Source organism: Gigantopelta aegis, chromosome 3 (genome assembly GCF_016097555.1).
Source record: "Gigantopelta aegis isolate Gae_Host chromosome 3, Gae_host_genome, whole genome shotgun sequence".
Classification (NCBI taxonomy): Eukaryota; Metazoa; Mollusca; class Gastropoda; order Neomphalida; family Peltospiridae; genus Gigantopelta; species Gigantopelta aegis.
Window position 1 is genome coordinate 29,523,020 of NC_054701.1, and position 14,628 is coordinate 29,537,647.

A 14,628-nucleotide genomic window follows, 5' to 3' on the forward strand; every position below is an offset into this window, starting at 1 on the left:
TCCCAGGACGGCTTCCAAGAAGACTCCTGTGATGACTTCCAGGTCAGCTTCTTATTAAATGGAGCACACACTGAGAGACAGGTCCAAGCATACAACCGGGCACCATGGTTCGGATCATCGATTGATTCAGGGAGCACAGCCATTTGCTACGGTCATCCATGGGCCGTTCAGACTGATGGCATCAGTCCAGAAGCTTGGACTTATAGACCTCCCACAGCTCCAACAGGTCTCGCCGTGAACACTGACAGTTTACATCACCTCGTCCTTTGTCTGTAGAGGACTGCTATGCCCGTGCTAGGCTATTACTGGATTTTCCTGACAACATGTCATCTCCTAGTCCGAGTCGGCAGACAAGATGACCATGCGGGACTGCCTAGCCTTATATACCCTTCATATATATGAGTTGTTGCCGTACCCCGCCTGCACCATCCAGGAAGGGTCCAGTACCGATGATGACCCCACCCCAGACGATGTTGTCATCAAGTCCCTTGTAGCTGGTTCGCTGGTATCGGGAGTGGCATCAGAACTTTAGAGATACAGCTTCTCTGGTACAGTTTCTTCATTGGTTGTCAGTGGCTTATTCCGTGTTCAACATGCCATTCAAGGATGTTGCGCCAGTTATGGATGATTGGCTTGCATCTCTAGATCTCAAGGATACTTATCTGCACGTGACCATCCATCCAGATTACCACAGATATCTGTCGTTTATTTTCTAAGGGACTCATTATGAGTTGATGGTCCTGCTGTTTGGTATATCGGAGGCTCCTAGACTGTTCACTAGGATCATGGCATCAATGTCATGGTTCCTGAATCACAAGGGTATTTTTTTATCCTTATCTTGACGATTGCCTCATGAAGTGCCAGAGCAGAGTGAGGTTAACTGTCCATGTCAACTTCATCATTCGGTTCCTTTGATGTCTCAGGTGGATTGTTAATCGAGACAAGTCTCAGTTGCTACCAACAATGCGTCTTCAGTTCATTGGTGCCCTGCTGCGAACGGACCTGGACTTAGAAGAGGTTACTTCCGACAGATGGGAGAAAATCTAGATAGTGGTCACCAGGATTTTGAATGGGTCTGTGACATTCCACTACTGGCAAAGTCTGTTGGGTCTCTTGATGTCAGCTCAAGACACGACTCTCAGGGGCCGATTGCAGTTAGGTCGCATTCAAGTCTTCCACGTTGGACAACACCGATTTGATGATCGGTCTTCCACACGACCTTCGGCCCAGCCTGCAGTGGTGGCAGATCCCATGGAACATTTTAGGCGGAGTATTTTTTACTGTTTCAAGTGATTCACCATATTTACATTGATGTGTCACTGGAAGGCAACTTTGAGGTGGTGGTCATCAGAAGATATCTGTTTCCACATCATTGTGTTAGAGTTTCTGGCAGTCTTCAAAACGGTGTGACACTGATGCCAATGATTGATCGACACGAGTCTCATGGTGGCGATGGGCAACTTCACGGCAGTGGTTTACATAAACTGTCACGACAGGACTTGTTCCAGCAGGCTACTGCAGCTAACGTATCATCTGTACAAGATGGTCAACGCTATTCCGCTGAACCTACGAGCAAGACACATCCCAGGGGTCTCGAATGTGTTAGCAGACACATCCAGGCCATCCGCTCCACAAATCATGGAGTGAAAGCATTCCGGTGGGTGTGTCAGAGACTTTGCATGCCAAATGTAGATCTGTTTGTGACCCGATTCAATTGTCTGCTCCAGGTTTATGTCTCACCTGTCCCAAATCCAGAGGAAATGGACCTAGACGCACTGGCCATAAGTTGGGAAGGTCTGGACACTTAGTTCCATCCAATGTACTGATTCTCAGGGTACTCCATTGTCGACTGGTACTCATAGCTCTGATGTGGCCGAATCGTATGTGGTATCCAGATCTGCTTCATCTCATGGACCCAGATCCACTACCGTTGCCTGACTGGGTAATATACAGAACTTCACATGTTGTTTTCTCTTCCTATTTATTGAACAAGTTTATTTTGCACAAGAATATATACCACAAGGTCAAGTGGTACGTTCTTGTGCAAAACAACATATGTGAAATTCTGTGTTTATTACCTACCTTTTTTTTATGTGTTACAAAAACGATTTTTAATTTAATGTCATGACAACTCTTTCTTAAATCTATGACTAATACTTTTTTCATGGAAGGGGCGAGACGTAGCCCAGTGGTAAAGTGCTCACTTGATGCGCGGTCGGTTTGGGCTATTTCTCGCTCCAGCCAGTACACCACGACTGGTACATCAAAAGCTGTGGTATGTGCTATCCTGTCTATAGGATGGTGCATATAAAAGATCCCTTGCTGCTAATCGAAAAGAGTAGCCCATGAAGTGGCGACAGCGGGTTTCCTCCCTCAATATCTCTGTGGTCGTTAACCATATGTCTGACACCATATAACCGTAAATAAAATGTGTTGAATGCACTGTTGAATAAACCATTTCCTTCCTTCCTTTTCATGGATTTACTTAACGTTAAGAATCATATTCTGCAGCAGCCTTGTGTAATATTTCAAATACGATATGACGTAATTTATAAATCATATATGACATGAGTAACTAAAAGGCGCTAACTGCAGTAAAACTAAAAAGGGGACATTTTCTCCATTTAAGTTCCGGTCTAGATCGTACATATGTGCGATACAAAATAAATTTATCACACGGTTTGAAAATGTCTTTATCACTATAGTAAGATTGAATAGGTACGTAATAAAGGTTGTTACTTCATCCCACGTCAAGACAGCACTATACCAATCCACTCTTGTTCCAGCTACTCATGTAGGGGTTGAAGAAGAAGGGTTTTTCTTCCATGTCCACGGAGGCATTTCTGAAAACTCATAGTGCATTAATGGTGGCTGCTTATAATGTGCAATGGCTGTGCTTTCACAGATAGTGTCTTACAAACCAGATCAAGCCTCAGACAATTCGTGTTAGAAAGCTGGCCGAGTTCCTACTGTATCTATGGAATTCCTTGAAGCTGAAAGGATCAACGATCGCAGGCTACATCACGATCATAGCTATGGTTCGGGATCCAGCAACTGGTTCAAAGTTGGCCTTGGTACTCGAGATAAAAGGGTTCAAACACGAAGATCAGATTCAACAGTTTCGTCCGAAATGCGACCTGAATCTTGTTCTGAGGGCCTTTTCCAGATCACCCTATGAACCATTGTGAGCCACCCTGTTGAATGTCTTGAAAAGGAAGACTTTTTCTGTTGGGCTTTGCGACTGCGACAAGAGTTTCTAACTACATGTTCTACATGTTGACATGGTTCATTTTCGGCATGATGAAACATCAATCAGCCTTGGACTTTTAATGAACTTTGTCGCAAAAAACCAGCTTCCAGACCAGTCACCTCGAACCTATTCAGTCAATGATTCTGCATTCCTATGAAGATGAAGATTTGCCTCCACCATCAGCATCTAACTTTCATGAGGGAGTGGGATGTAGTCCAGTGGTGAAGCACTCACCTTATATGCGATCAGTATGGAATCGATCCCTGTCGGTTGGCCCATTGGGTTGGCCTATTTCTCGTTCCAACCAGAACACCATGACTGGTATATCAAAGACCGTTGTATGTGCTATCCTGTCTGTGGGATGATGCATATAAAAGATCCCTTACTACTAATGGAATGGTGTAAGTCGACACCTATGCCCATGACAGGCATGTGCTACAAAAGCTTGCTCTGAATGTGCATGTTAAAACCTATGACCTGACCTGACTTGAATGGGAAAATGTAGCAAGTTTCCTAAGTTACCAAATGTTTGACATCCAATAGCCAATGATTAATAAATCAAGGTGCTCTAGTGGTGTTGTTAAACAAAACAAACTTCTAATCCTCACGAATTACGAGCACTTGCCACAATGATGTCTCTGTACTGCAATACACCAGTTAGTAACATACCAGCGGGGTGTTTTTGGGCCACTAATTCCATCTTTGTTAATGTTGATGGCTTTCACCACCTGGGTCCTCGTCACTGTTAAAGTTCTGTCCGGTTCTGGAAATCAAGATATTAACCTTTATCAAGTACCGTTACAGACCAAGTTTGACTCTCCTGTCAATTTACTAATTTTGGCAGAGTTATGGCCCTTGAGCTTTGGAGATAAGAAAATTTATTAGGTCCAGTAAGGGACATGTAGTACTCTCAGAATGCTTGTTTATGGTACATTAAAATAAAAAAATAAAAAAATGAGTATATTTGGTTCTTTAGGTATAGAATAACGAATACGTATTATCGATAGCCTGTACCGAATACTTGAATGAATCATTGCAGCTGTATTTAATATTTTCATTTTTAAAATCTTTGAGTATTACTAGTATTACATTCTATTGGAAGGACAAGTATAATTTTGACCTGTTCAATTTTTTTCTAGATTTGTCGTATTCCTAAAGTAATTTATGGCAACTGTTTAAGTTATGGTTTTGAAATGTGTGTTGGTGTAAATAAATATTTTAATTTCAGTAATAAAACTGGATGTTTGTTTCCATTTGGAATTATTGGTATTTCAAGCTCTATATTCTGATGAGTGAAAAAACACAAAAAAATCATGAATTATCAGATTAAAGTGTACTTATTGTAAATAATAAATAAAATTTGTGTGCACTGCACTAGTAGTTGTAATAAGCAAACTACCATTTGTATTTCAGTCCTTGAAATTACCACTCACTGAACGAGACTTTGAAAAGGAACATCACAAACGGTTACGGAAGCGGAGAAGGACAACTGCTGAAGCTGCCCACTGATCCCACTTTTCCTACGTTTTGGCCTCCGTCCTACTTTTCCTACTTTTTCTTCAAAATACCTAATGTTTCCTACGTTTTCTTCAAAATACCTAATATTTCCTCTTTTTTTTTTCTTTTTTTTTTTAAATATTGCCAGGCACAATTACAAAAATGCTGATAATTTCTATAAGGGTGCATACTGCTTGTGTTATTATAAAAGTCAACAGTTATGGGATATTTCGTTATTGCAGCATAATATATATCCCAGTTTGGGACACGATACGATCTCTGCATATTAAACTTACCCCCTCAAAGTCGATGTAAGATGAAATTTAAATACAATATCTATACTGTACTATAAACAGTTCCCAATGATTCACAGGAATGGTAAAATATGTGTGATTTTATGAGCAAAATGTACATCATGTTGCTGACACTAACATTTCCTCCATCTTTACTTAGATTTGGATCGACAAACAAATTCCATAATGTTATTAAATTATTCGTCTGAATTTGTGGGACTCAAATTTTAATTACTATAAAATATGTGCACACATTATTTTCATACTGGAAAATAAATCGGCATTACATACAGTGTACAACAATTTCAAATAAGTGTATAATATGACTGTTGCGTAAGATTTTTTATTATTTTGGATAACAAACATACAGGTACAAACTGAGCATCATATTAAAAATCTTAAGTATGTTTTCATTAATATCACTAAAGTTTGGATTTCACAAATTCGTTAATCCACTAACAGGTTGAATAATATTGCTACATGTGCAGTTTCAGTCCTACTTTTGTTCTACCTTTTCCTTGTATTTTCTTTCTTTTGTCCTCCCTTTTGTCCTCCATTTTCTATATTTTCCATCCTACTTTTGATCTACTGTTTCATAAAGAGTGTCCTGGACAGCCTAGAGAGTCAATAAAGAGAAAAGACATCAAATAAGGAAAAGGCCTAGCAGTGTACCAGGTTTTAATACTGTTGCATATCATGGTTTATCAGGTTTACTTATATATATATCTAATAAAGATCTCGGCATAGATGTCTTCATCTAGACAGCTCTTACACATTGTGAATGCAAATATTATGTTATGTACTATTTAGCCAGTGTTCAGAAATGGAATACTTTGTAAGTAAAGGATCTGAAGATTAAGGTTTCCAAATAATATATATTAAAATGTAGAACAATATTTTATATGGGTCAGTGACAGTCGATGGTATACTGATTTCTCACTTATTTTTCTTTATTTTTTTTAATGACATGATTTTTTTTTTTTTTTAAATCTATTTAATTATTTTTCATTATTAGCAAAGAAGAAGTGGCTTGGAAATAGTAGTGATGTTGGACTGGAGGGATTTTAGGGGTGGGTTTTTTTATCATAAGCCTTTTGTGTCTTTTAATAAATTTACTTTGTTCATCCTACTTTATTAATTGTGCAGACAAGGACATTTCCCAGAAATTGTCACACTTTCTGTTTCTCTAGCAGCTCATGTGTCATTATGAACTGATCAAAGCATCATCTACGAGTTGGTGATAAATTGACCATACTAGTCATGAATTGACTTTTATATTGACTGAGGGGTGCTATGAAGTGTTTAAAAGTTTCAGGTGCTTCTGTTTGATCACTAACGAATCTGGTGTCACAACGATTTCATTCATACTATCCACAAAAAACAGATGTTATTCACTGACAAGTCCATGTGCACTTATTTTTGTATGACAAATTCTATTACAGAATTGATAAATTTTGTGCACTATTTTTAAGTATGTGATTCATAAAATGGTTTGTGCTTCTGTACATCATGTAGAGTTTATAAGACCAATAATTTTTTTAATTTTTTTTTTAATAAACATGCTATCAAATATTTGCATCTATTATCAGATAACATGGACATACCCAAATATAAGCAGAAAAGCTGAAAAAATTAAATATTCAAAAAGCAAGGTATGGATAAAACAAAATACAAAAATTTATATTTTGCTTGACTGACTACATAATTTTCATTTATGACAAACTGTAATGTACCGTATATTGCCATGTATTAGCCGAATCGTTGGATAAGCCAACCTCATAGTTTGACCCTAAATATCAAGTACAAAATCATTGGTCTCGTGTCTAAGACCGGGTCATCTTTTGTCCAGTTGGATATTGTACTGATTTCTATAATACGGTTATACCTTTTCTTTTTAATAAATGTTTTTCTTTCTTTAAGTATTACAAGCACAGTAATCATAATCGCGGTGTTAATGTCTTACCAGTTACATGCAGTGCAAAATAATTTGCACCCATAAATTATAACAAGAAAATAAACAATTCAATCAATAACAATAGATCACTGCATGAACACAAGTAATTAAATTATTTACTGGACAGCAGAAATTAAAGAGAATAAATCATTGAGTAGTCCCGGTGTTCCCCATCTATAGAACTAGCCACATCACATGTCGTGGTCATGTAACAATTGTAAGATTAATGGAAGAGTTCAGATGCAAAAACATTTCAGTAATTTTCTGCAAAAGAGAGGGGTTTTTTGGTTATGCTTTCTATGTAAAAAAATATCAAGTCTACAATGGGCGATCTTTGAAATAAGTAAAGTAAATAAAGGACAGAATTTAAAAAAACCGAGTATGAAAATCAGAACATAACACCTTGAACTGAGTAATGATAGTAGAAGTCACTTGTTTGATAAAATGGCATTTATCGTTTTTTGCACCTGAACTCTTCATTTAAAATCATAAAATTGAAGTTCTTTTTTTCAATCAGTAAAGCTAATAATGAGCGTAATTTGTTTGTGGCATTTACAATTTGATGTATTCTGCCAACTAAACAATAATATTAGAAATGTAATAATCTTTTGAAGAATTTCTAAACTTAAAAAAATACCGGCTAATACACGACAATATATGGTAATAGATTAATGCAGAAAGTGATAGAAGTCCAGAATATCATGTAACTTCCAGTTGTAATTAAGTGAACTCGGTTGATAGGAGGTGATGGACACTCAAAACAAAATCCCACTTTGTACGAGATGAAATGTACTCAATAAAATTCATTACGGGCCAGTAGATCTCTTAGGCATTTTCCTTTAAATATAGTTTTAAAATGCAGCTTCTTTGATTGTATGGTGTCAGTGTTGCGACATGTTCAGAGTGAACCAAATGACAAGTTCCAGTACAGGTAATGAATCCTAGGCAATGGGCATTGTGGTAGCTTTTACAAATACATGAGAGAGAAAAAACACAAGCATTTTGCAAGTATCACGGGTCTGATTTTACTGAAATAGTTTGAAACTTATCAACTCAAAAAAACCCTCAAAACTTAATAAAATAATACGATACTGGCCAAATTGCCAAAACATCTACTGGCCCATTAATTAATTTTGTTGATGCATCTTTCCCACTGCTTTGTAATAAACTAACATGCTGTATGAATTGTATATCTTTTGCACATTATGTTGCACAAGTTAATGATGCACCAAATACAGCACAATTAGTGCCACTAAAAATTAAATATTAACATAAAGTGTGTGTATGTATGTGTGTGTGTGTGTGTGTGAGTGGCTTTTCATGTTGTTTTTTAATGTGAATGCTTTTTCTCTCTGTCAAGTTTTTTTTTAGGGAGCCTTTTGTCACTTTATTTATACAGCCACACTGAAATTATACAGCAGTATATATTTACTTTTTATTGTCTATTCATGTATACAATTCATGCTTGTCCAATGACATGTGCTGTCTTTATATTATGGGCATAACAACCACAAAAGAAAGTTATTTGAATAAAAAAAATTCATTGTTTTGGAGCGCCTGGCCTATAGATATCTATCAATTATTTAGGGCCTGCAAAGATATTAATCGGCCGAGTTGAAGACATATCTTTTAAAACAAAACTGTGGACATAGTATGACTACATTAAAACTGGTCTGGTTGTACAGTGAAACTCCTCTAAACCGGACACACTTGGACCAAGTAAAAAGTCCAGTTTTAAGAGGTATCTGGTTTACAGAGGTTCACTTCTGAACAGATATTTAAAAAGGGACCATGAAAAACATCCGGTCCCGTCCGGTTTTGAGAGGTTCCACTGTAGTTAGATCTTACTGGTCACTGTTTTATAGAATCTCTGTTTATAGATTTGAACAAAGCCATTGTTATATCTTGTCCAGATATGACTGGCATATATAAACATCTTGACACATTCCACAGTATGATGCAGGGCATTTCTAGAGTAGGGTGCAACATTTAAAAGGAACACTATTCAGGTATTGGGTGCAATATTTAAAAGGACACCTATAGTTGATTTTTGTGTAATAATAAAACAAGACATGTTTCACAATGTTCTGGCTGTAATAATACAAATCCCAGTAAGCCAGAAATACATATACATTATTTTCTTATACAAAATAAACCACCATTGTCAAACTGGCTACAAAACGAAACAAAATAACACTCCAGTGATTCATCATGTTTTGTCCAATGTTCAGAAACCTATGCACTGAAATAATAAACTGACTGTTTACTTAGTCAGGTTGTCTATTCTTTCAGTTGTCGTCACCTGTGATTTCTGTTTGGCAGGTGTGTATTTGGTAAACTAGATTACCAGACATTGCAGTTCTCTGGTAGTGACACCACTGTCAATGTGTGTTGGTGGTCTGGGTATGGCTCATAGTTGACCGAATTATTCACGTTAAGCAATAGTTTTGTCACAAGAGTTGAAATATCTTTTTATCTCGAGCAAACAAGCTATTATATAATTATTATTGGATTTTTATCAAATTATCAAAAACTCAATATAGAAAATCATAAGGAGAGATTATAAACTGTTTTGTATGCATGGAGTTCTGTCAGGTGTTTTCTTTCAGTTGTTTGGTTTGGATTTGTCAGTGTGAACAAATTGCACGCAGTTATCTATATTTTTGCTTGTCTTTTTAAATATTCATTTAAAAAAATACTATTCCTAGAACAGAATCAATATGCTAGTATTATGAAGCCAGCTGTTTGGTGTTGAGAGATAATTTAGCTATTGTTTGCCCTTTCATGTATCACAGCAGCTGTTGCTTCTGTTTCGCACTGTGTGCGTAGCTGCTACTGTTTCGTTCATAAAACTTTATCAATTTATGAAATCGCACAGCACTGTACTTTTGTCCTGTTGTAAAAATATCTTTACTTTTTTTACTTACTGTAATGCCTTCCAACTAATCAACTGCTGAAATGGGTCAGATATGGCAAATAAACTTAATTCTTTTAATTAGTATGGTATGAAGGATAATACATAATTATATTGGATTTTTATTATTTATTTTTTGTTATAATAATTTTTAAAATTTTATTTTATTTATTTATTTTTATTTATTTATTTTTATTTTTATTTATCTTTTTATATATATATATATATATATTGATAATGAGGATATTGAAATATCAGTAATTATGTTTTTCTAGCATCATAAAAACTGTAGATTTATTTGGTATGTGAAGAAAAATACAACTGGTATATATGTGTGTAGATTTATTTGGTATGTGAAGAAAAATACAACTGGTATATATATATATATATATATATATATATATATATATATATATATATATATATACTAGTAAATGAATGAATGTTTGTTTTGTACAATATAATATTTATTTATTACATTTATACTGATGAATCTGTGTTGTATATTTCATGTTTCAAAGTTTGTAAATGACTGTATCGATGATGTACCTATAGTAGGTATAAAATTGTCTGGTTAAAATTACAGATGTTATGCCAAATAGAACTTGTGCATTGCATGGATCACAAAATATAATTCTGTATGAATTTTCTTTTGTATTTGCCTACATATTGAAAGACAAGATTATAGTACAATAAAAATATGCTCTTAAATTTAAAAAAAAAAGAAAAAAAAAGATAATATTTTTAACAAACAGTTTTATTCTTGAAAATTATTTTGTTTTATTATTTTCTTATTTTGCTGAAAATTAAAAAAATGTATAACATGAAAAGGTCACAAATATTAACAAAAAATATCTTAAATCACTTTCACTCTAAAACGTATTAGTAGAACAATTGTAACTTAGTATACTAGTCACAACAAGTTGAGGGTCAGTATCGACTTTACATTACTTTTTCAAAAATTAAAACCAAATTCAGTGGTGGTGACATGTAATAAAAAGTAGGGTTACAGATCTAATTGAAGCATTGCAGACTGCACATACCTCTGCCTTTTACTCACAGCTTGTATAGTCGCCAGCAAATGCATTAAACAAAATATATATCAAAATTGAAAACTGCATATTGGGATGGTATAAATTTCATTGCAATCTGTCCTCAGATAACCATGCCACCAACGCATAAACTGAGCATGGTTAAATGATGGCGTATCCATGAGACAAGTAGTGCAATGCCTGCAAGTAAGCCAGTCCATCAACCAGCGGCTGCACTGGATTTGTTGACATAGCATCAAATATAGTTTTGTTTCCATAAACTGTTTACATAAAATGTTATTGTAATTGATAGTAATAAACAATATTTAGATTCGTGACAAGTACAGTAAATGTTGTGCTTCCAAAAATTACATTTTTATTTAAGTTATAAATACCGTAATATTAAGTTAACTACATTATTTTTACTGCAAATATCAAAGACGAATTCTCATTGTGTCTGGGAATGAAACCTTGGACATTTAGTAGATATCTGTACATTTTAAAGTACAGTAAAATACATAATATGGAAGGGGGGGGGGGAAGTGTTGAATCCATGTACAAATGTGTAGTGATTCATTTGGAACCTCTATCTATTTGGTAGTTATTTAAATATGAAAACAAAATGATTGTTATCTAAATTCTGTAATTTTTACTTAATTCGGGCAAACCTCTGCCTGTGCTACTCTTTCTCCTACCCCCCCCCCCCCCCCCACAAACACAAATGTGAGCCTATATACTTATGTGATTTTTTGCCATTGAAAAAAGCATATTATTAATGATGTGTTTTAAATCCACAACATCCAGACAGTAAAATGGTTAATTACATGGTTTTAACGAACAAAAACTAAATTGTTAAAAGATTTGTTTATGTGTTTTAAACTGGTAAAATTTTTTATTAGACATAAGAATGATCAAACATATAATAGGTATACATCTACTTAATAATAGGATATACATATAAAATCAGAATAATTTGATAATCAAAGTAAACTGGTTTTAGGATGTATGAAAAACCGGGTGTAGAATATACCAGTAATGAGCATATCACAAAGGAATTTATAGTTTTATCATGGGAACTGATCTCAGTTTAGTTTTAATATGAATGATGGAGTTTTTAACAGCTTGGTAATATGTATGATTTATAGCAGTAGAAAAAGACAATTGTACCGGTATATGTTTGGTGATGTAAATATTGTAGTTAATACAAATATTGTAACAGATTAAATCATTTAATTTATACTTAGTTGAAAAATGTATTATATATCTGGTGAGTTTGATTGTAGTTATTACGAATATTGTAATGGGTTTAATTTAATAATAATTTAATTTATATTCAGTTGAAAATTATGTAATGATGGAAAAGGTAGCTCTAATACTGTTCTTGTGGCGTAACAATTGCCATGCCAATATCACAGTTATCTCCAGGAGAGTGGCAGTGAACCCCAATGTTACCTAGAACGGGGGTCTGTGAGAAAGGGTAAATCCCAGGCTGGGGACTGAGAAAGAATGAAACCCAGATAAGGGTCTGTGAAAGAACAAATCCAATGCTGCCACTTGTGAAACCTAGGGCAGACGTCTGTGAGACGGAGCAAAACCCATTGTCACCACATGTGATACTTTGTCTCATTAACAGCAAGGGGTCTTTGTTTTTTGTAGGTTTTTTTATGCCTGGAGTAGGGGAAAGGTCAGTGATTCCAAGGACTGTTCACACCTAAGTCAGTGGTGTAAATACCATACATTATTAGCCAAAGGGTTGTGGCACTCTAATGGATGGATCCACCAATATTCGAAGAATTTTTTTAATATATAATACACACATATATTTATTTATTTTGGGTTTTTTGTTGTTGTTGGGTTTTTTTTGGGGGGGGGTTGTTAAGTTGTTGGGGGTTTAGTTTTTTGGGTGTGGGTGGGGTAATTTTAGTGGTGGACAAGTGAACCCAACTTTACAAGTTTCGCGATCAGGTGGAGGCCAAGGCAATGATCTGCCAACATCATGGTTATACCATTGTTTCAGTGAGCGACATGCCATGTGGATAGTATGGTCACAAGTTTGAGTATGATGCATTGGTTAATGCATTTAGTTGCTAGCCGCTGATAGTCGGAGCTGAGTGTTATACACATGTATATGTGTTGAAATTATCAATAAAGGTGCTATGCTTTGTGTCAAATCTTGTAAGATATAATTAATATATAACATATATACATGTAATATAATACAGCTAGCAGTAGGTTACAGAACAAAATATATGTATTGGCTTGGTCATCAGGTGTGTATAATTTGATATTTTTCGTTGAATGGTCTATTTAGCTGTGTGTCCATGCTTCATTATTTGAAATTTAGTGTATCCAATATGGGACCATTTCAGACCTGCTGTTTATTTTATTATTATGTATGGTATGTACATGTTGAACCAGTATCACTTAATAAAGATGTACGTTTCATTCATTGAATGACACCGATTATGTCCATTATGTCCAAGTGAGATTAAATTAGCCAGTGAATTGTGATTGTAGACATTTAGTTAGATAGACCATGTTTTAGAAAGATATGTGATACTATTTTTGCTATTTAGTGTTTACTAAATTATACCCAGTTGCAATTTAGGGAGAACAGTAATAAATCCTGTATTCCCACAAAATGAAAATTAAATCAGCTTACATATTGTAATATTGTTATTGTCATCAATGTATAGATAAACATTCTAAGTGTATTACTTTTTCTTTCTTTTGAAACTTGTTAGAAGTTTAAATATTGTTACATACTTATTCATTCCTTAGTATTATTATTTTTCTTCAGTTTTTTTTTGGAACTGTTACAAAATACACAGTTCACTAACAGCTATCAGGGTCCAAGAGTAAAATAATGACTATTAAATGAGGTAAACGGCAGTTATTTATTAAGGGGAGAGGGGATATTTTCATATAATATATGTACATGTATGACAAAACGTACTGTAGTCTTTAAAATCCAAACATGAACTGAGCTTAAATCATTAAATAAAATGTTCATGCCATCAGGCACGTGTGCATGGGGGTTAAAGCCTTTCCTGCTTGAAGCAATTTTTTTTTTTTTTTTTTTTTTTTTTTTTAATAAACGTCTTTATGGGAAACACAACTCGAACCCACTAGACACTTTACTCGCCACAGTTTTAGACACCCCCCCCCCCCCCCCTGCATAATATCCTGCATACGTGCCTGTCGTAGTGACAGTAGGTGTAGTGTCACTGACACACTTGTTTTATTTAAATCTTTTAGTTGTGTAAACATGTGCATATCTATTAAAAATGCTGTATTAATTTGCATGTCATACTTGTTATACTTGTGAGAGTGGGCAACATTCCATTGCCATTTTAAATGTATTCCATGGCAACACATTGCTGTTTACATATTTTATGAATAAATATTTGCAAACAAAGTTTGTTTGTTAATTTGCTCTATATTATTTAAGATTTACTAAAACTCACCTCACCCAATTTACCAGTAGAGATGGACAAGTCGGATGATTTTTTCAAAAACAAATCTGGCAAATGTTTACAGGGTATTTCACCATTTCAAAGTCGCAGACTCGTGTTTCACTCAGCTGTAACTTTATCCAAATGTGTTAAGGTCTGTAGATTAACTAAACTTTGTGTTAATTTTCACGCGCTGAAACTAGGATCTGTCCCTGTAACCATGGGCGTCATTTG

The 14,628-nt window shown here is 34.9% G+C and overlaps 1 protein-coding gene across 1 annotated transcript in view; it reads left to right on the forward strand.

Annotated features, from left to right (window-relative positions):
- The window catches only part of LOC121367847 (TBC1 domain family member 10B-like), a 49,689-nt gene extending 35,332 nt beyond the window's left edge, over positions 1-14,357 (forward strand). Inside the window, exon 9 of the mRNA XM_041492267.1 lies at positions 4,664-14,357. Coding sequence (XP_041348201.1) covers positions 4,664-4,759 — 96 coding nt within the window. The 3' untranslated portion in view covers positions 4,760-14,357. The remainder of the gene's footprint in view (positions 1-4,663) is intronic.
- The last annotated feature ends 271 nt before the right edge of the window (positions 14,358-14,628 follow it).